Here is a 23,725-nt window from a genome sequence, read left to right as displayed (position 1 = left end):
AATTAGTTACGCACACTAAATTTATCAAAATAATCCTTCATTTATCATTTAATTCTTTTTAAGTAATCAAAGCATTTAATGAGCCAGTAGTTGTTAATGAGAGCTCACAAAATGTTGACTCTCTTTATTTTCGTGTTGGCTTTTGTGACGGTAATTTATTTATAGCTTTTGATTTTTTTTACCAATTTTTTAAATGAAAATTACAGACCGTACTTCCACCCTATGAGTGAGATGTGCCCTGTTGGAGAATTCGCTTGTCTAGACAACCATTTGCAAAAGTTTCCGAGGGAGACATGGATAATTATATATTTTTTATAATATGAGACAGAAAAGATTTGAAGCGCCATGTCCATACATACCTTGATGTTGGTAGGCTATGATAATTTTTAAGTAACTTTGTTAATTAATTTTTCTGTCATCTTCTAGGCTTTTGCCGACAACACTCCAGTGTATCACGCGAGTTCACAAGGTAATTTTTGCTATAATAATAATAATAATAATTTTATTAATCAGACAAATACAGTCCATTGATTGATTAGTAAGTTAGTAACAATAGTTTCTTAAGATCTATGTTAGTAGAATTAGTAAAAATAAGTAGTTAAACAAAAACTATTAGTACAAAGACCTGCGGAGATGTCAGAGCAGTGTCGTAAATAGGGGCACTCCATTCTCTCGACTATCATCCGTAATATGTTGCTGGAGCTGCCCCGCACCCGGCGCACCAAAGACGCGCACCGCTTTCGCATAGTGGCGAAAAAGCAACTAAAAATAGCTATGCTATTTAGAAAGATATGTAACTTGCACATCGTATAATGTTTTAAAAATTATTATACCTAATTTGTTAAAAATGTAGTTAAAATAAAGTTTTTGTATTGTAGTGGCAACTATCTGTCTCGCTCACACTTTACGCCATCTTATTTAAACCACGCTGTGGTTATTAAGAACGCTTTGGGTACACTAGAATCGTTTTTTGTAATTCCAGAGAAATTTTTAAAAACAGACTTTGTTTAACTAAAAATTTTTTTATGGCCGATCTAAGAAATAATGAAGTAAGTGTTATACCACGTTAGAATCCTTATTAAATGCGCAAACTTTTAAAGTTGCTTGCCAAACTGGAGTAGTACATTTTTTTTCAGGACGATCAGTTGAACTAGTGCGAAAAATTAATTTTGAAAACTTGGTACGGTATAAAATGACATTTTCCTACAAGTTGGAGTGATCGGCACAGGGTTTAGGATCATAGGTTACATAAAGCACTATTCGGGATGACGTAAGAGAAAAAAAATAGGCAAAAAGTAAATATTTGTAACAACAGGAATGAAAAAACTGTCACATGGTGTACATTTTCTGGAATAAAAGGAAAATTTCCATAACTTCAAAAATACATGACTATATTTTTTTTTTAATTTTTCTGATAACTGGTGTGGCCTTTACCTATGAGAAAATTTCGACTTGACGTCGACTTTTGGGACACCCTGTATAATCGATTTTGTAAGTATTAAAAATAGGAATTACACTATTATAACTATATACTCCTTTCATCAGAGTGAAATGAAGAAAAGTATTCGTCTAATGCGCAATACGGTGACTTTATATTGTCCTCTCTACCACTGCTGCTTTGAATCTATAAAATATGTCTCTAATACTGCTTAAACGATAAGCTTTGAATTATAGACGATATTATTTTCCCTTCATATTAACCAATTGCGTAAAGTAAAGTAAAGTAAAGTAAAAAATCATTTAATCATGTAGGTAACATAATGTACACTTATGATTCGTCAGTATAGAAATACATATTAAAGCTTCTAATTTTACATTTACTGCCAGTTCTCAAATCAAGGGCGTAGAACGGAAGAAACGGCAATAAACTCTCCGCCACTCTTTTAAATCACCATATTTCATTTTTACCCAACGTTTGTATGGAGCTGCAACCATTACACCATGTTCCACATGACATATCAAGTAATTAATAATAATAACATAAATTTAAAAAAAAACAAAGACTTGTCCTCTATCAGCAGGAGGCATGGTGAAATAGGAGCACGCACTTACATTCTCGTGGGAACAACACGCAAACACATAGTCGAAATAAGCCACCACCCTATGTCACCACAAGTACAATAGATAATTTAATAATTATCTAAAATGCTATTAAATGAATGCTTTTTTAAAATGATGGTGGTAATGATTTAATGTTATTTGTAATCAAATAATAATATTTTTTTTATAATATGAGATAAATTTTTAATTACTTATCTATGTGATAGGATAATCTCATTCGCTTACACGAAATCGCTCAATCAATATTATCTTAATAATCCGACACTCACGGGTTTCATTCAAGGGTGATATCCAGTTAAGACTGATAATGTTAGAAAGAGGTAAAATATAAAAAAAAACAGTGGCCCAAAGAGACAATTTCTTATATTACTAGGACTTAAGCGTCCGTCTAGTGACTGCGACCAAGAACTTGTTGTTCTTACAAGAGGTTTCTAGGGACATTTCTCTGTAAACGAGTAAATGTAAATTACCTTTGCATCAACTGCGTAGCCAAAATGTTTGGATGACTATTTAGTCTCACCTATGATTTCATAAAGTTGTTAAAACACCCTTAACAGTTGTTAATACCCGACAGTTCTATCTTAAAAATCGTGGTGATGCACCTAGAAATCATTATTGACCTAGACCTGAACCTAGTAACTGGATACCGCATGTCTAGGTTGGTTTAAGGATACATATTTTGTAAAGTAGTAATTTATTTTTAATAAACAGTTGTGATTTTTCACGATGAATCATAAGAAACCATTATGAAATATTTAATATGGTAGTATAAACACACAAACATACAGTATTTACAATATTCTTAGCCTATATAATAATAATAATTAAACATTGATAAATAGAAAATTAAAACAAATGAAATTGAAATGTGTTTGCCTTTTAACTCTTGCGTCGATAATAATTGTACACACACGATACACAAGAAAAGTTCATAGCACGGCCGGAGTTAGAACACACGGACGGCTAAGAATCAGAGATGTTAACAGAGGTTAACACATAGTTACTGTGTGTATTTTTGAAGTGAAAATTCTTTATCGGGGTTGGAAAAAAATTTAGTGTAACATTTTTTCGTTACGCGTCACGTTTTTCGGTTACGCGCCATGTTCCTTTTTGAAGTCAAACTTCTTTATCGGCGTTGGAAAAAAATTTACCGTCACATTATTTATTATTTATTATTTATTATTTATTATTTATTATTTATTATTTATTATTTATTATTTATTATTTATTATTTATTATTTATTATTTATTATTTATTATTTATTATTTATTATTTATTATTTATTATTTATTATTTATTATTTATTATTTATTATTTATTATTTATTATTTATTATTTATTATTTATTATTTATTATTTATTATTTATTATTTATTATTTATTATTTATTATTTATTATTTATTATTTATTATTTATTATTTATTATTTATTATTTATTATTTATTATTTATTATTTATTATTTATTATTTATTATTTATTATTTATTATTTATTATTTATTATTTATTATTTATTATTTATTATTTATTATTTATTATTTATTATTTATTATTTATTATTTATTATTTATTATTTATTATTTATTATTTATTATTTATTATTTATTATTTATTATTTATTATTTATTATTTATTATTTATTATTTATTATTTATTATTTATTATTTATTATTTATTATTTATTATTTATTATTTATTATTTATTATTTATTATTTATTATTTATTATTTATTATTTATTATTTATTATTTATTATTTATTATTTATTATTTATTATTTATTATTTATTATTTATTATTTATTATTTATTATTTATTATTTATTATTTATTATTTATTATTTATTATTCATTATTTATTATTTATTATTTATTATTTATTATTTAAATATTTGTATATTTTGGGTGTTTCCAGACCTCGACGTCTCTCTATCACAAGGGCGTATCGTGTCTGGATGGGAGGCGTATGAAGGCCAGTTCCCGTACCAGCTCTCTATTCGTATGGTTAATCAAAATGGCAGAGTTTCTGCTTGTGGAGCTACACTTATTCATAACGAATGGGCTTTGACCGCCGGTCACTGTCCAGCTGGGTAAGCGCCAATTTAACAAAGCAACATAAAATTGTTCATGTATTTTATATTAATTATTTGTGTAGTGTTGCGTTAGTATTCAATTAAAATTATTTTGAATTGCACATTCACTATAAACATGTCTTGTATCTTTTGTAAGTACAAATAAGTGTTAATAATAAACTTAATTCCCGTTTTAATTGCCTAAAATAGGATGTATGCACTTCCTTATTTATCCTGAATTTTGTTTGTGAATGTTTCAAATATAAGCTTTTACACCAGTCATTATTGTACGAAAGTATTTGGTTTATTGGCTGATGTATGATGCATGTGTGTGTGTTTAGCAATTAATATATGTAATGTATATTCCCGTAGGATATATTATTACGCAAATGCGAACGAACTATTACGAACTACAATACTAGTCCGATAAAAACCCAAATGACTTATTGAATCTCAGTTTAGCTGGCGTATTTTTCTTCTTTACCTTGTAGACATGTACATATGGCTTGATTTCCATTCCAGTCGTGTAACCTTGGTAGTGCGTGCTGGTGTGACGGATATAAAGACACCTCAGTTGATGTTCGAGACAACTGAGTACTACACACATCCTCTCTATGTCGATCTCCTTCCATTCGTGCAGCCGAACGACATTGCGCTCATCAAGTTCCCACGACCAGTCGAATATAATGGTAAATCCTCATATTTAAAACATTGCTGTTTTTAAAATAAATTGTCACGTTTTACGGCTGAAAATCTCGATTTACGTGTTTTGATATTTAAATTGACTTGTACCTACTATATTTTTCTGCAGCTTTGCGATTCTGTAACTCACTAATATAATAATAACTGATAAGCAATAAACTACAAGCTCCCCTCCTTATCAGAATGTCAAATCGTAAAATGACTGCTTCACGACTGATTTGAGCGCGACCGCAACTGCGAAAACCGCTGTGAGAGTTCGAAAAGTGAGTTACAGAATCGCAAGACTGAATAAAACCTAAAGTTTCTAAATTCGTTTACCAGAGAAACAAATGTTTTTGTGTTAAAAATTATCAATAAAACTGACAAGCTTTTTACTCACACATTCCGCTGGCTCTGCGACCCAAATAGCTTGGATTCCGAAAAGAGAAATTTCCAGCCGGCCTAGTAGTCGGAGACCAGTAGCTGATGAAGCCAGCAATTGACAAGCTTTTTGACATTTCTAATTATTTGTTCGATTAAAGTAGCTTTCAAATTATTATAAATATTTATAACGTAAAGCTTAAATTGTATAAACTCCAAAATATTCTAGATGTGCTTCAACCAATCAGACTTCAGTCCTCGCATCATAAAAATAAGAACTATGACAACGTTGTGTTTACTGCCTTTGGTTGGGGAAGAAACTGGACTGAAGGTAAATTACAAATTATTTAACACGTTCACTGCGGCAAGTAAAATAATAATTTTTCATCAGGTGCGGCGGCGGGCCGAAATGCGCCCCCAATGATATTCCCGCCGGTGCGTGGCAGGTCTTTCTAGACCCAACAGCACTAGGATAGATTAAATTGCTATAACTTTGTGGGAACATAATGTATACATTTTTTTTATATTGTTAGAATGACCTTGAACCCAACTTCCTTAGGTTTGATACGCCCCGGGATCTGGCAAAAAGGAAATGAGAAATAAAGCAGGAAAAGCGGCAGGCCGATATCGACCTGAACCGCACTAGAATATATTTTTAGTAGTGATGGGACAGAGAAATATCGAAAATAAAACAGAATTATCGTAAAGGAACTGAAAAATGTATTTATTTACTTATACTGTCTTGGAAACAGAAATACTTTTTATTTTTCTTAGTGGAAAATATTTCTTCACTGCTGTCACTATCACTGTCAATAACTGCAAGGCGAATTACTATATTTTCCAAAATTTGTATTTTTCTTGTATTGCTTGCCATCGTTGATAATATCGAACGCTATGTTAGATCAGTTAGATAGCACAACACTAACTGGTCGGGCGCGCGCTCTGTGCGGTATCGGGTCGCCAGCTGCCTGTTGGGAGGGCGGGCTGAAATAGGCCCACTGCCGCACTCAGCGGATGCAAAGCAGCGTCAGTGCGTGGTAGGTCGATAAAAGCCTGCCGTTATGTTTTGATGGGAAAAAACCTACAATTTTGACCGCAAGATGAAATATATATGTATTTGTCCCTGTCGAATTTTTACAAACACCTGAGATAATCGTTACGCACCAGCGAGAGGGATATAGATTTCTTCGTCCGCACCAGCGGAAATACCGCGGCAGGCTGATATCGGCCTGTTACGCAGTGAACGTGTAATAGGTTTTTAGGTTATTTCTATGTATGTATTACTACTTTTTATTTCAAAATATGAGCATACCCATTCCATATTTTCCAGAGAGGGAGAGAGAGAGATAAATATTAGGGATAAGTTGATATATGTAATACGTTACGGTTATAGGTTAATCTTAAAGGTAAGATGATTAATACAATGTTAATAATCATCTCGCGTGAAAAGGGGCATGAAAGTCTTAGTTTAGGTACAATTGTTTCTTTAAGGTGTTTCACCCGAGGTGATGAACTGGGTGTACCTGAAGGGAGTAAGCAACGAATACTGCAGAACGAGTTTTGGTGGTTCTTCAATTATCGTAGACTCTACCATTTGCGCTGCCCATTACAACGTCACTAGCCAATCTGTCTGCCAGGTAAAAAAATTATGTTTTATTTACATTGTTTATTAGCGATATATAAGATGAACTATGTATGCTGTGTTCTTTTGTAATGTTTTCAAATACACTTACTTTCGGGCCTGGTATTCAGTGATAAGACTGGCCGGATCAACAATGCTGATGATCGCAATGTCATGTACTTAGAAAAAGTTTAAGAAATATCTAAAGCCCTAGCTTATGTTAATTGCTTGCGGGAAATGTTAATGAAATCTTAATATCTTAGGGAGACAGTGGCGGTGGTATGACTATATTGGACAATGATGGTGAACTATCTCAACTAGGGATAGCGTCTTTCGTCTCCGGCAGTGGTTGCCACACTGAAGTTCCTGCCGGTAAGTTTTCTTTTGTTGACGTTTTTTTTTATGTAATAGGAGGCACACGGGCAGGAGGCTCACCTGATGTTAAGTGATACCGCCGCCCATGGACACTCATAATGCCAGAAGGCTCGCAAGTGCGTTGCCCGCCTTTCAAGAATTGGTAAAACGTCTGCTAACGTAATTCAGTTTAAATCTAAATAAGTTCACGATATAGAAATCAAAATATGTAATAAAGATTTCGAATTTAACCTCTGGTTCTTAGGTCATTTATGTTAACTAAACAAAGACTTTTAGATTATGTATTTCTTGCGTTTGGAGAAGCTGTGCCGGGCATCGACCGTAACGCTAAACATTTTTTCAGGTTTCATACGCACGGGTCACTACCACGACTGGTACACAGAAGTCACAGGTCTTAACTTTGATTGGGTGCCTGCTGCAGATATTTAATAAAAGTATATAAAGATATATTGTGCAAAAATGTTTTAATTAAATTGTTGTTTTGATTATAATTTTTTTTTAATCTTAAATCTTCAAGAGTATATTATAGATGCATTGGATGACAATTTTAAATATATTTTTAATAAAGACGTCAGAATACCTATACAGGGTGGCCAAAAAGTCGTCGATCAAACGCAAATAGGGATAGATGAGGTCATCAGCTGCAAAAAATTGTTCTACGGGAGGTCTCTAAGGTCAACCCCTGCAGAGTTATGATTTATTTTGTGATTCATAAGAAAATTGACATTTTTTTACTTATTCTTATTAAAATTCGAAAAAATCTACATGTATCTTTTTCATAATATCCACTAGATTGGTACTGATGAGATCTTGTGTTAGACATACTATTTAAAGTTGTTTATTGAGTTGAGTGTATTGAAGATAATATTAAGTTATAGGATATACATTTTCTTATTTTATTGATTAATTTTATTTTTCAAAGCATAACTTTTTGTTTACTTCGGCCCCCACTGTGAAAAAAAATTACTCTACCGAAAAGTGACCCTGTATTACAAGTTTTGGCGCATTTAATAGGGATTCTGAAAAGGTATTACACATGGCCTCATCTATCCCCTATTTGCGACTTTTTGGCCACCCTTTATAAAACGTTTTATACATTATATTTTATAATCTGATCCTCTTACTGAAGATCATCTTAATTTTACATTTAAATAATAAATCTCGCTGACCTTGGTCAATCTTGAAACAAGACGTCTAGTTATATCAATAATGTGATAGATACGCCTTTAAGTCTGTTTAAGTTTATTTAATTAATTATTTATATACTGCATAGTCACCTACGCTATTTTATTTAGGTATGCTTCCACCTACCAACGCCGAGGGAGGGCCCACGAGTGTAGGACTCTTTCAAGTAAAACATTAGAGACTTTGTAAGCGAAGACAAAGTCAGTAGTATGTAACAGTGAGGAGGATTTTAATATGGCTTCATAATTGGCTGGATAGACACTTACTTTTATTACCATGTATCTGAACCGATATCTATATTGTTAACTATAAAACGAAGGCGTGTGTAACGCCTATGCAGTTCTATGCTTCTAGATGTCTGACTCGTGATAAAGCTATCTCTGCACTTTCACCACCTTTGTCATATTTTCGTTAGACCAAAAATATAATAACTTGATTATACCACACGAAATAACATAAGTTCAAGCTCTTTTCTATTGAAGCGTACCTATATATTATTTGTGAATGCCGAGTGCTACCAATGTGTAGGATTTTACATGATTAATATCGTCAGTTGATACGCATTACGCATACCAATTTCATAGACCAAGACCAAGGTCATAAATCATAATCTTCGGATTACTGAAAAGAAAATTTAAATGACACCGCTAGATGTTATTTCAAACACTGGGACACTCATCTGAATAATTAAAAAGAGGAATTATTCATAAATTGCATTAAATAAATTTTACGTTAGTCTAAAATTAACATTTTGAGGTTTTTAGGTTCACTATTCAGTATATAGTGTAAAACAAAGGAAACGTAAAAGGACTAAACGATAGCGAAATGATATCGTACGACGTCGTATTGCAGTGGTTCCCTCGCGCATGCGTTACAATGTGGCCATATACTTAATTTAGATCTTAAATAATACAAGCAAGATTTTTTTTCGTAAGTTAGTTTGACTATAAAGATAAAAGTGTGTGTACTTATGTACACGCATTAGAAATTTTAGTTCTTTGGCGTATGGAAAAAAATAACTTAAATGCAATAGTGATTAACGATAAATATTAAAATTAATCAATAAAATTATTATTAGTAAATACTATCACCGTCGTATATGAAATTGATTTAATAAAGACACCAAAATAATATTTATTTATTCACACTGTTTAATTGTACCTACTGTTACGAAACACGTGTTCTAAATATAAAAATACTAGAATATACAACTTGAACATAGTTATTATCGATTTTCATGCCACCTAGAACTAACTTCATTCTGTTAATTTTGTGTCACGGTGCGCGTGCATCGTAAAATTTCAAAAAACTCTCATCAATTTTTCATAACGTGCCTAAAGAAGTATAACTTCAATAAGTCCATAAAGGATCTAAGATTTTGTACAAATGTTCCTTGAATATGATATGTGACAAAATTAAATTTTTATCTTTTAGTAATACATCTCTAAATTTTCTTTAGTAGATTAACACGTATAGAGTTCACAATGTTTGGATCTTGAATATGAAAGAACATAACTTTGAGTTCATTCTAATACTCTCCCAACATATTGGGATAACATATTAACTGGTCACACTGGTCTACATTTGGCGCGCGCGCGAATTGTCCTCTCAATTCAACATGGCGGCCACCGTGAACGCGCCTCTTGCATTCTTTTAATACGTAATTAAGTCGTGTCAGAATAATAGTGTAATAATGTTATTGCAGTGATCACTGATACTTGATATAAACTGTGTGTGTTACATTGTGTTGCATGAGTGACCATAATGGAGTGCTGGGCAGTGCGCGGAATGGACGCCATTCACCGGCTAGTACTGAACAGCTAACGTAAGGGAAAAATATATTTAAATTTTATTCAAGAAAAAAAAAATATTGGGACGAAAGTTTGACAACCACCGTACAAGTTTTTCAGAATATTCCATATTTAAAACAAAGCACCTAATTTATAATGGTTATCATATAACATGCACTCTTTATGAGATATAATTATAATGCGTCGTATAGCATAAAATAAACCTTTTTAAAAATAGGATAACATTATTAACCAGAAATTTACAAAAGGTGTCATCAATTCAAAATTCGATACAAGGTTAAACCTTTTATAATTAATTAAAATAAATTTTGAGAGGGTATGGTTCAATTCATTTTAAAAATATATATGTATTGCGTATATACATTTATCATGTGCAGGTATAATAAGTTTAGCGTCATAAATAACCTGGAGCAGCGTAAGAACCACTCCCATAAAATCTGTAGCAATCTTATCAAAAAATTATATTATTTATTTGCTAATAATATCTAATGTTATTAAATTTTATCGTGTATAGAAGAGCATTTTGGTGATTGATACACAATATTACAACCTTTATTACATTTCCCGTAATTACGCATCTTGTTTAATAAAAGTATTCAGTAAAAAAGGAAATTCATAAAAAGATGCCTTTTTTCGACGTGAAAAGGCATTTTATCCCTGGAAAATATTTTGTGAATGTTATTCCAATGTCACTACTACAAACTGTAAAAATTTATTGAATTTTGTCACTAGTTGGAGCACAGCCAAGATTGAACTAAACAATTCTTATTTTTATGTTTTATCCTGTGAATATTTTTAAGGTAACTGATAGTGTTTGTCGAAATTATTGTATTCGAATATTACACACGTATTCTAAACGTCGTAATACAAACATTATCTATCTCTACACACACATACATATATGATCTCTAAATATAGTATGTACAACCCTGCTATTTCAGAGCGATTTATTTATTAACACTTACTGAAAAGTACATTAATAACAGGGAACGTAAGTTATTAGGGATGCAACGGGCACCCTTATCGCGAACAAGCAATCGTTTCCAGGCAATCATAGAAAAGAAAAAGAAGGACTGTAAATATACAAAAAGTGTATAGGTAATTTTTAATTGTTTTCTTAGAGACTAGTTTTCGATTTACAATGATATTTAAAAAAAAAACGGCAAATTTAATCCGGATTAAGATAGGTAATAGTACAAAGATAAGCTTAGACCTATTCTTGATCTATATCTAAATATAATGTAGCTAATTCTTGGCTGGTATCGTATATATATACCGTATGCGGTGGCATCATTACTTTTTTAAAATGTTTGAATTATTTCACAAGTCATTATGACGTTTTAGTTTCTCTATATCATGTTTTGTAATGATGGTTCATACTTTTACATTTTTCTTCTATCTTCTTAATAATTTCCTGTCTTTTCAATATTGTGCAGTGCATCTGACAATATTTTCATATAGGTTGAATGTAGTGGGTCAGCAGTACGGGACTTGTGCCAAGATCGTGGAGCCTAGTTTCTCTGACGCCGCCCTGTCTGCACGTTAAGGTCATGGATGCTGCGGTCTATGATCCAGTAGATACGTTGCAACTATGCTTACAAAAACCCCATAGAACATTCAGATCCATGAGGACATTCTCCCGCAAAAAATAGAGCGTTTTAGGAGAAAACCTAATGAACCACTGATGATTTTTTAATTAATTAAACTAAAGTGTAAAAATATTATAGAATAATATTTGCTATTTTGCAACAAGATGATTTAGTTAAATGCGTCATAAAACATTTCATACGTCTGTTTGGACAAGCCACAGATGAATATGTGGAAGAAATAATAAAACAAATATGAAAAAGTGTGAAGGTTGTGTCATGAGTGTTAAAATATTGTAATGACTTCATAACTCTCCAAGGAAGTTTTACGAATTTCTCCTATAAGTAAAAATTTGAATTTTGAATTTTTTACATAAACTATCATTATTTGTAAGAAATAAAGTTAATTCAAGCATATTCGTACGATATTTAAGCCTAAGACGTATCCATTCATCATTTAAAGTTATAAATAGCAATTATGGAATCCTTTTTCTATAAAACGGTGACACCCCCGCCGATGGACACTTCGCAGCGTTGCCGGACTTTTACTCATTGTTAGCTTTTTTTGAAGTTTTCGTATTGAATAGGAGATACCTCAACGGGCAGCTGGTTTTTCATAGTGGCACGGCAGAAAGTTCCTTGGGACTTTCGAAACCTCATGCATCTTCTATCATTGACATACTCGTAATATATGTAAGTTTTACTTTAGAATATGTTGTTTTAATGGTCGTCTTGTAGCGGATGTTACCGGATGTAAACTCCTACCAAACATTAAATAACGGAATCAGAAGAAATTATATGTTGGCAATTTCTTGACAAAGGGTTAGATATGTTGTGATAGTAAATAATAGTAATTAAAACAATATATAAAACTATTACATCTGCTTTTAAATTTAATTAAGCCGTAAATTTCATCACATATGGAAATTATTGTATAATTTTTGTGTAAAAAGGGGTTGGCATGGTGACCAATAACAATACTGTCCCCTCAAAATACACGTTTCCTGTAAATTGGGTCCGGGGTGACTTCTGGACGATACTGCTGACGTCATCTAATTGAGCTATCACAGATAATTACGGTAAAAGCGTTATAAAGGTGTGACGAGTTCACTTTTTTAGAGAGCTTTTATTACTAGATATATAGTCCAGAAAAGAAAAAGAAAAATCAGCATTCAGCGACAACATTATTATGGAGATGTGCACGAAAATATTATATTACTTTGTTATTATATGGTTTTCCCTTTTTTTAACATTTCAAACCCGAGCTACCGATTATATCTGGAACTAACGTTACGTATCGTTAACCCCCTACTCAGAGTCGTTTATTAAGACTAAAGGTTTACTTAAGTGAGTGAGGCTCACCATGCATACATGAGTTAAAGTATTTCTCGGCTCTATAGGGTAGGGCGGGGCTAGTTGAGCAATTTTTCACTTGCTTGGATATAGCTCCTCAATGATAAGTCTCAATGAGTTGTTATGTGTCCTGATGGATTAGTAATTTATCCCTTAACAAAAGTGACCATAGTATTTTTTTGTAACAAGTCCAATATAATAGCTACAGATGTTTAAATGCAGAAAGTCAAGTATGCTGAATGTACCCCATAGGTGGGGTAAGTTGAGCAAGGGTATGGGGCAAGTTGAGCACTAAGAATGTCTAGGCCAAACCATGGGTTCTATGTTAACTTGAGATGAAATAAAATATGTGTTAGACAGTCAGCTTTTTATTTATAGTCTTTTATTGACAGAACAACAAAATTTAAAGAAATTTTCTTTGTATAATTAACCGAAACAAGAATCAACAAAACATGAGCATCCATATATATCCATTACTTCCGATAATTTCTAAAAAAGATTACCAAAGCTGCTGGGTTCTGGTTTCTGTATGGATAGCTACGATTTTTTTGTTTTTAAAACGTCATCAACCATTCTTTTCCGGAAATCTTTTTTGCAATTCAGCTTGGTGGAATTTCAGCACACTCTTAGGCAAGGCGACGGACGTCTTTTGGAGAAAAATGTCATTTGTAGCAAGAATTTTTTCAACAGTTCTCTTGTGAGAGTAAGTATATCCTATACTTCCCTCGGTGTTGTATAGCCCATAAATGAATCATCACCTTCATTTAATTTATTTAAAAGTCAACCAATACCGAATTCTTTAGCGGCGGTATTCACACTTTTTCCCTCATCGTAGACAGCCTTTGCAGCATTATTTAAGTATTCAGTAGTGGAAGAACATCTTGTAGTCTTCCTCTTGTAAGTCCGCATCCAAACAAAAAATAAAAGATTCATTACTCATCAGTTGCTTAAGTCGTAGAGTTAGTTGAGCTATAGTTGCTCAACTTACCCCAACCCGGAATTTTAAAAGAAAAGTAGGATTGTAAATAAATGCCTAGAATTAGACCCAAAACCTATTTACAAATCAAAAATACAATAATCTTCTGAAAGATTAACACTCTCCTGATTGAAAAAAGAGAACATTTAACAAAGACAGACGAAAACTTGCGATAAACAATGTTTTTACTTTTTGGTCACAAAATAAACAAAACGCCGTGACACTTCACTCACTCGTCGAGCTGCCACTAGCTATCGTGCGATGATTACCTCTCCTACGACTCCTTCTTTTCGCTATTTGATACTCTTGCGTAAGGTGAATAGTTTCCGAGATATTTCAATTGCCCAACTTGCCCCTATGCTCAACTAGCCCCGCTCTACCCTACTTAATATATTCGCTTGATTACTCATCAGACATAACATGCATCTCAGCTACGAAAGCTGAGATGCATGCTCAATTAGATGTATAATGATTAATATAACATTTCAGATAAATAATTGCAAGTAAAAAAATATCAAGCGCAAGTAACACAAAGCTCGTATAAGCGGCATCGTGATCATCATCATGCTACGAAATAAAATATTAAATAACAACTAAATAAATATAATATAATAATTTTCCTTTATAATAATAATATTTATATATTATGACATACTTTACTTTATTATTATTATTAATAGTTGGTCAAGAGTGTAAGATATATTATGAGGGTTTTTTCTAATCTCAATATTGAGAGATCCAGCAAAATTTTCTTAATCGAATAATGTTTATGTATGACCTACCAATTCTAATATTTCAGAAGTAATGGTTAACTGACGTCAGAAACTTTGCATTTATCAATACCATTACAAGGCTAAGCAAATTGCACTACAATTTTGTTGATGAAAAACACTTTTTACCGGATTAAAGTTATGTATTATTATAAATTTACAACTATTTGACATAATTTTAAATTTATCCGACGTTTCGCGTGCTTTACAGCGTGCGTGGTCACGGTGACTGAAGACAAAAAACTTTAATCCGGTAAAAAGCGTTTTTCTTTAAATGTTATGAGTTATGTTAATCAAAGACAATACAATTTTGTTGATGTTCGTAATACCATAGTCTTGGTGAATTCCTTTTTTGTTATAATGTAGGACTAGGTCGTTCTCGTTTCTCGAATTACGTGGCATACCATAGTTGACAGTGTTTTTGATATTAAATAATTTAATCTATTAATTTATAATTTTACAGAAAAAAGTTTTCTTGATAATTTATTTTTACTCAATTTGTCCTAAATTAAAATAAAAAATATATCAACCTAATAAGCACTGTTTTTTTTATGGCTCTGGCACGGTTTGTGCATTAGCCAGCGTCAAGTATAAGATTTTTATAATTCGTGCTTTTTGCTTTAGAAATTCGACCATGTCCTCCATGTACGGTTTAGGCACTCGCCCGGTATCGCACAACCCTCCCAAAGGCCGAGAACTAATTTTAAATTAAATTAAAACTTGCCCTCGAACCGGGAATCGAACCCGGTACCCCTCATCTAGCTGTCACTTAATAAGACCGCTAGGCTATGAGGCCCCTAATAAGCACTGTTACTTTTTACATCTTTTTGTATATTGTAAAGATGTGAAAAAATGATTAATTCAACATAATGTCACCGTAGTCGTTAGCTAAGCCTTTGTGGAGATCTTTTGTGCTGCGATGGTACTCCACGCTTTTACATTGTTTCATTATCACTCGATTTCGTGGCGAAGGACAAGTTTAGAGCATGTTATATAATCACTATATATTATATAAGAAAGTCCTCCGTTTCTCCGTGTGTTCGCGATGTACTCAAAAACTACTGCACGGATTTACACCTATTGGCATGACGAAGGTTTAAGTGTATAATTTGTTATAAGGTTTTATATGCGGTTGTATTTAGCGGCTTGACCTCAACAAAACAGTTTCTAAATTGTAATCCCTGTTTCTTTGAAATAATCAGGATCAGCCAAATGTTGTCAACGCGTTGTTTTTATGGGAAGTGATTCTTATTTCTTAGTGGTTTTGCAAGAAAGCTCAGAAGATTTCAGATTACTTTTCAAGTGAGCAGAGGGTTTTAAAATGTATATCCCCAGTGAAGACGTATCAAGAGATACGAGATCCTGTTTGAATGAAGAGTAATGTCGAAGCTATTTTATTACATACCTACTCGGTACATTTAGGCACAATTTATTTAATGACTGGAAAATTCAAATCGATTCACATATTAAATGGTTTTTTAAATTGTATATTATGTCAGAAGGTATGTAGGTAAACCAAGAGGTAGACAATCTCTTGGTTTACCTATATACATGCGAAAGATATAAAATTATGTAGTTTTTATTATATTTCAACTATCTTCTCGATATATACAACACTTACCCGAAATGACACTTCGGCTATTTATAGAAAAGTTGATAGTTGTTCTTGTTTATCCTTTAGGGTACTAGTAACTTAATGTCACTTAATGTAAAAAATATCTGCAGTATTCGCCTTCAAATCTGGTTGACGTCAGTCAGGTAAGGTCAGATGAAGGTCACAAGGCGGGACCATTCCCCAGGGTCCCAGGGTGGTGTGGCGTGAGTTACGCTACATCTAAACTTTTGCTAAATGTAATTTATGGTCGGCCATATTAATTGGCCCAAATATTGCTATCATTGATAGCTATCACTTACGTCACATTTTCCTTTGGAATGGCTTCCAATTACCTAGTTAATTATGAAATGGAGATCCTACTTTGATTATGAAATTTTGTATGGTTCTTAGGTTCCCAGTTTAAAAAAATGTTTAATGAAAACCAAACCCGAATGAAATTAAATACATTTAAACATTACATTCATTACTACATTGACATAATAAGGAAGCTCTCCATTGTTCAATGGTGTTGAAGAAACCAATTTATTTTACGCGAAATATGCGGAGATGTAACTATGTACATCTCGAGGAAACACTTTGGTATTTACTAATTGGCTATATCATTTTATTATTATTTATTATTATTAAGCCTTTATTGCTGACACCCAGTATAATATATCAATACTTGTTTAAGTAACATAATACAACTTGATTCTAATACATAAATAAAACTTAATCTTATACATCCTATGAGCCGTTTTAGGTAATCAGCGCGTCCTGAGACACATAGGCCTCTTCCAGCTGCTTCCATTCTTTTCTGATGTTAGGCCTTTTATATCATTTTAGCGGCAAGTAAAATAAAGCGATAGGTGTATCTAATGACAATCTACTACAGGCGATGTCTATGTAAAACTCAATATTTATATTAATGCGAGATATCATCGTGCATGAGTCTGTGAGCATCTATAATGTACTCTCTATTCCACTCAGGAGGCACATCCGAGGCACGGGGTTGTTTAAACGCAGGAAGTTCGTGTCTTCCTAGCTACCATCAAATTCGTCTTGGTAGTTCAAATATGATGCACATAAATAAGTTGATCAGTTCGATATTAGCTTACAACTCTGGTGATACTAATAATGTTTCGTTATGGTTATGAAGAACAGTGATCTCGCAATACTGCATTGCTATTCTGTAACTCACTTTTCGAACTCACACGACCGCCGCTGTGAAAACCGCTGTGAGAGTTCGAAAAGTGAGTTACAGAATCGCAAGGCTGCAATAGACTTTACTGCCCACTCATAAATTAAACTTAAAAACTAGATTAGAAACGGGATTGGGCACTAAGTCTAAGGTCCGTATTCTAATTCGTATCTCAAATACGTCACGCTCCATACAGATAAAATGGTTTAATAGCTCTAGAAATTAGAGATAAGTTTGATTGACATTCTAGTATACGGGTCTCTTTTGTATGTGAAAAATGTATTGGATTTCGATATAATCATTGTTAGCGCTAAGTGTTGTTTCTGAGTCTCACTCTTAGTTAAGCTATGACAACTTTTCGGTGTATACAGCAGTGTAAAATGTATACAAGCTAAAGATCTATAACCGCCCCTTAAGGTGGTAACGCAAAGTGTAATCGACACAATATGTGGCTTATGTTTGAAGGGCACAAGGCCACTTACAATAGAAACCTCATATTCGGATTATTATGTAATGAATAACAATAATCCAGTAACATAATTGGTGTCGTGGGTTAAGCGTAAAGTTTGTAGATATCCAAATTAATAATAATAATAATTAATCTAGATGAGCTAGTTACGTTATTATCAACGACTACCATTTTATCTAGGGCAGAGAATTTTTTGAAATGTTTGTGACAAGGTTTCAGTGCGCCCTACATTTCCATTTCGCCCACTAACCTACCGCTATCGTTTAAGTAAACCTTTTTACTCTTTGTAATTTAAAATATATCTCGTCGAGTATGTTTTATAGCTTAAACCCTTTTTGGGAGCTATGTTGGACTCAGATAATGGCTAAAAGTTGTTCATTTAAATTAGGAAATTCATATTCATGCCCCAAACAATACTAACAAACTAAGCTAAATTTAAGACACATTCAACAATTGACGTTTTTGATTGATATTTTTTATCTGAATTATTTTCGGCATCGAAAACGATTGATACGGAAGATACGTTAATAATTACATCTTACTGTGAAGTGTGAATTGGAAAAGTGGCTACTAGTATTAAGATAAATCTCAAGTGCGTCAATCCATGATTATGCGTTGACACAAATAAGTATTATATAAAATATTTTAGTCTGAGACAAAGAAAAAACAACGCGGTGCAAAAAATTGTCTAGTTCCTAGATTATATTTTCTACTTATTTAAACGAAGGAAACAATTTTAGTGTTTTGTATTATTCGAAATGAACGCTTTTCGCTTTCTTGAACTTATTAACCGGGCAATTCTGTGACCAAGGTATGTCATTGGCCGAAGACGCGTAATCGACTTATCAGTGCGCTTGAAGGGACGCAAGTAAACTTGAACTTTTTACAGAATACGATGTTTCGATTTTTGAGTAATGTATTTTCTCTAAGTTTCCTAATATCTATTTAAATTTAAATTTAAATTACAATTACCTAACATTATTTAAATTACGATTTTCTAATATGTGATTAACCCTCTCCTGAAACGGTCAGACATAACATTTCAGCCTGCTGAAAAGTTCTCTAAGTAGTGGAAAAATCGAGAAACATTGTAGTCGACCCGTCTTCGTAACACTATGTTACTCATCACAACGAATGATAATAATACGTATATTAATATAAATAAACTTATTATCATTTTGCATATCAATATATGCACAGGTGTGGCTCCGACTTCTTGTAATTACGATATAACGTCACATATTGCATGCTAATAAGCTGTGACAAGCAGCTCATATTAAATTAACGTTCAATTATTAACATCCAATTAAGTAGGTATAATTAACTGACGCTAGAAAGATATACCATTAGAATTCAGTGTATTTTTACAGTCTGATATCATGAAAATGACTACTGAGTATTCATTATATAACAGATAAGTATAGAAATGTTCCTTTCATCCAAATTCCGCAAAAGTAATTCGGTTCTGTAAAACATATACTGTTGTAGAAATATATACGCACAGTGTTTGCGGTGCGCTATTTGATATTTACGGCATTTGAAGTAGGGTATGTTAAATGGAAATTACACCGTTCCATATGTCCCTCGTACGCACCCCAATGAACCAACCCCATGTTTCCAGACCCCTTGGCGCCAAAGACAATTACGTAACGCGCCGCGGCCGTTTCTTCTAGATAATATTATGGCTTCACTTGTTTGTATTAATTAATTAGAAACATTGTTGTTTACCTTTTTTTATTCAACGGTGGCAGAACATAGGGATAATTGTGAATTATAATGCGTCGAATCCTAAACGTATCTTATAAAAGAAATCCCTTTTAGATATTACTATTATTTTGTTTAATTGCGAGTCTCCAAATATTGTTTATTGTCGGTAATTTTAAACTGTGAAATGGATTCCAATGTATCTTTGAAAGTACTATAGGAGGTGGTTATTAAATTAATTCTTCCTACATATTTATTTCTAATATGTATTATGTAAGCAATTTATCGCTGATTTAGTATTTATGCTTGTATGTATTTTGAAACAGGAAATGCCAAACGGATCCAGACTGCATAGCAATAGGTAGCAGATTGCGTGGCGCGATGGGGACGCGCCCGCCGTCGGCCTTTTGGCCTCAACTCTGGGCCACGGTGGTCCGGAATCTGCTTCTGAAGAAACGTGACACCAGGAAGACCCTTGCTGTAAGTAATTTAACTATGTGCTTTTGTGTACGTAATTTTTGTTTTAGCCGAGTAAAATCTCAGCCCTCTGTCTAACGCGCGGCTGTGGTGTTTTTTACTTTCGTCTTCACAGATAGCATTTCATGCGCACATAGAAAGTAGAATCCATCTGTGCAACAGCCCTGCGATTCTGTAACTCACTTTTCGAGAGCGACCGCCGATGCGAAAACCGCTGTGTGAGTTCGAAAAGTGAGTTACAGAATCGCAGGGCAGCTCTCGTGGCAATTTTAATATAATATTATAAGAACCTGTCTACGTCTTAGAGATGTAATAAAAACTACAACTCAATTACATTATTGGTACAAATTATATTGTTCCAACTTTCCGCCATGTTCTTAATAACTTACCTTGATTTCATTTGTCATCTAATAATAGAAGCCAACTAACAGATTAGTTATATAAATCACATGCAAGTACGTCATTTTAAATACTATTATGCAGATAATATATAAATTGTTTGAGGATAAAGTACATACTATGTATTTAAATCAAAGTATTTTTTTTAATAAGAATGGCGCCATACTTGATATGTACGAGTATTATAGGTAAATATTGTAGAGATTAAAGTACGTATAAATACTGTACGAGTATATCTCTAGATTTGGCACCTATTAGAAATAGGAATTTACACCCGTGCCATATATAAATGTCTTATTTGTTCCTACGTTAATTCTAGAGTTTATCTACATCACAGCATTACAAGCTCGTTAATAAAGCCTAATCGGTTGCAGGAAGTGCTGGTTCCGCTGTACTCCCTGGGAGTGCTGATATTCCTTAAAATGCTGGTGCCCAACCCCAACTTTCCGGAGGTGTTAAAACCTGGGCGTCTTCTCCGGATCCATCATGACGCCTTTTCAGATAGTAACGTAGTAGCAGTAGCAGCGGATTGGTACAATCATAATGGTACACTGGTACGTTCTGAACAATAATAGCCAGCCAGGGATTAGCGTAAATCTGCGATTACATAAAAATACTGTGTCATTCAAAGTGAATTCATATAAAGTGTGAAGAGTAGACACTATATTTACACTATAGTATGTACATACACTATAACACTGATATATTGATTGTTTCGATGTTAATATTTCACCGCCTTAAGCAAGCAAATTTGTAAAGTTTTTAAATGTGAATTAAGATTACCGAATAGGATTTTGATAAAGTAAAAAATAAATGACATTAAATATTTTTTTTTTATTATCCAGGCGTTCTTAGATGACATAAACACAATGTTAACGGATTCGGGACAGCACCCCATCACATGGATCCGATATAATGACACCAATGAACTGGATGACGCCTACCATAGTGATGCTAAACGCTTCCCCCTAGCCGTTATATTTCACACTGATCCTATGGCGTATGGCGAACCATTAAGGTATAATAATTTTTTACTCTTGGCCTATGGGGTTCAAGTGGTCAGGCGCTAATTAAAGATTTAAGTTGGCACCTGGTAGATAGTACCGGTGACCCCAGAGCTGGTGCTTTCCTCGCTCAACGAATAAGGAAAAAAAAACCAAAAAAAAAACTGAAAGGTGCCAAACTTGTAAAATTTGTTTTAATTTATCAATTTTGAATTATTATTATTACTATGATTAAGAATATTGTATATTTGTGTGTGGAAAGAAACATGAATAGTTTTTTTTCTTGTGTACAAAAAAAAAACTCAATTAGCTTTTGGTTTTCGTCAGTTTTAAATTTATTTAAAGAAAAAATTTCTATTTCGCTAGACCTTTTTTAGAAGCTTGGTAAGAACTGATTTTGATAATTGACATTGTCTGTGCAGGCTTAATATATCTTGCCATATTGTTTTCGCTCTATATGAATAATCGTGACAAAACATTATTTAAGTAAATGAGACTTAATCAAATTTAAATGGCTATTTTCTTATTACTTCCCATACGAATCGATCACTAGGGGTGAACGTCAACTTAGCTCAAAGTACAACGTCTGTATATCAAAAATGTATTGGATTTGATATCGACTCTGAATCTTAGAGTAGATTACATTGGTCAGAGCTAAAGTTAGTCCAAGTGTAAACTTTACGGATATATTAATCTATTGTTCGAGGCGTTGATTACTAAATTGCAGTACCATCTGGGGCGGATATCTAAATTTAGGTTCTAGTTATCTCCGTCCTTTTCAAGATAAATTACTGTTTAAGTCGCAATAAGAACTTGCAGATATGGCAGAGTAAGTTTAGTATATAGAAAAGTTAACTTATAAGTTGTTTAAATTAATGTATAGTTCAGTTTCTTACTTGACTTAAATTATCCAGGTATACAATCCGAACTAACCCCTCCAAAGACGGAGGCACACCATCCACTAGAATTCTCACCACGTCACCAGCAAAATGTCGGGATAGAACCAACACAGACTGGTCGACTGATTGGTCTCGTGGTGGCCAGTTGATACCACTCTCGGAGATGCATAGAGAAGACACGTGTCCGGTTCTTCAGTATTATTATACAGGATTTCTCGCGTTGCAAACATTAATCGATTGTGTTAAAATTAAGGTAATTCTGTTCTTAAACCTTCGTTTAACTTTACATTACCCCTTACTTGCCTACTGCAGCTAGAGGACAAATCTTTGTTTTTTTTATTAATTACTTAAGATGCCACGTGGAACATAGTATAATGGTTGTAAAACAAAAAACTTGGCGATTAAATAGAGTGGCGAAGAGTTTATTGCCAATTCTTCTCTTCCGTTCTCGCCCTTGATTTGAGAACTGGCAGTAAATGTAAAATTAGAAGCATTAATATGTATTTCTTTTTTAACGTTCATAAGTGTACATTGTGTTACCTAAATGAGTGATTTTTAATTTGAATTTCAATTTGTTACATGTAAATTGTACATATTACATAAGTTAACTTTAAATACAAATTTTCTACTCGACTACAGCCGGCCTTGGCTCTACTCCCAGCTCCGAGCTCAATTATATTCGTGAAGACAATCATAAATATATTTTTTTTAGATGGATACAGGTACAGAGTTCCTTCCACCTCGGGTAGACTTACTCCAATTCCCTAAACGCCAACACACCGGTGACTGGCTGGTGATCTTTCGAGTGATCATGCCTATGTACATGGTGATGACATTATCTCAGTTTATCACCTATCTCCTAATGCTGGTAGTGGGTGAGAAGGAGAAGAAGATCAGAGAAGGAATGAGGATCATGGGCCTAAAGGATTCTGTTTATTGGTGAGGATATAAATCTCTTTGGATTAAAATTGATCTATAATAATCAATCCATCTTGCATATACATCTAACCAATGTTGTATCTCTACTTGGTGGCTCGCAACCGGGAGGGGGGGCTCGAATACAAACTACATATAGGTACAAAAGATTAGTTTATGAAAGGGATTATA

General features: G+C 33.1%; 2 protein-coding genes across 3 annotated transcripts in view; both read left to right on the top strand.

Moving 5' to 3' along the window:
• Positions 1 to 42: 42 nt before the first annotated feature.
• On the top strand, positions 43 to 7,637 carry LOC125063022 (collagenase-like). Its single transcript, XM_047669228.1, has 8 exons — positions 43 to 150; positions 427 to 469; positions 3,976 to 4,150; positions 4,655 to 4,821; positions 5,424 to 5,525; positions 6,686 to 6,831; positions 7,079 to 7,187; positions 7,534 to 7,637. The coding sequence occupies exons 1-8, from the start codon at positions 97 to 99 to the stop codon at positions 7,617 to 7,619; spliced, it is 882 nt and encodes a 293-aa protein (XP_047525184.1). The 5' UTR covers positions 43 to 96; the 3' UTR covers positions 7,620 to 7,637.
• Positions 7,638 to 10,001: 2,364 nt separating this feature from the next.
• The window catches only part of LOC125058625 (cholesterol transporter ABCA5-like), a 38,293-nt gene continuing 24,569 nt past the window's right edge, over positions 10,002 to 23,725 (top strand). For both annotated transcript variants that reach the window (XM_047662748.1, XM_047662737.1), the window contains exons 1-6: positions 10,002 to 10,200; positions 20,166 to 20,319; positions 21,090 to 21,269; positions 21,561 to 21,733; positions 22,634 to 22,871; positions 23,331 to 23,557. In XM_047662748.1, the coding sequence (XP_047518704.1) occupies positions 10,127 to 10,200; positions 20,166 to 20,319; positions 21,090 to 21,269; positions 21,561 to 21,733; positions 22,634 to 22,871; positions 23,331 to 23,557 (1,046 nt within the window). In that variant the 5' untranslated portion in view covers positions 10,002 to 10,126. The remainder of the gene's footprint in view (positions 10,201 to 20,165; positions 20,320 to 21,089; positions 21,270 to 21,560; positions 21,734 to 22,633; positions 22,872 to 23,330; positions 23,558 to 23,725) is intronic.

The sequence above is a fragment of the Pieris napi genome, chromosome 2 (genome assembly GCF_905475465.1).
Source record: "Pieris napi chromosome 2, ilPieNapi1.2, whole genome shotgun sequence".
Classification (NCBI taxonomy): domain Eukaryota; kingdom Metazoa; phylum Arthropoda; class Insecta; order Lepidoptera; family Pieridae; genus Pieris; species Pieris napi.
Note: the sequence above shows the minus strand (reverse complement) of the source record. Positions and strands in the feature narration are given on the sequence as shown.

Excerpts from the sequence above, each read along its gene's own strand:
- LOC125063022 (XM_047669228.1), top strand. The coding sequence starts at position 97 with ATGAGAGCTCACAAAATGTTGACTCTCTTTATTTTCGTGTTGGCTTTT. Across the intron at positions 4,822-5,423 it reads ACGACCAGTCGAATATAATG|ATGTGCTTCAACCAATCAGA; the intron begins GTAAATCCTCAT and ends AAAATATTCTAG. Across the intron at positions 6,832-7,078 it reads CTAGCCAATCTGTCTGCCAG|GGAGACAGTGGCGGTGGTAT; the intron begins GTAAAAAAATTA and ends TTAATATCTTAG.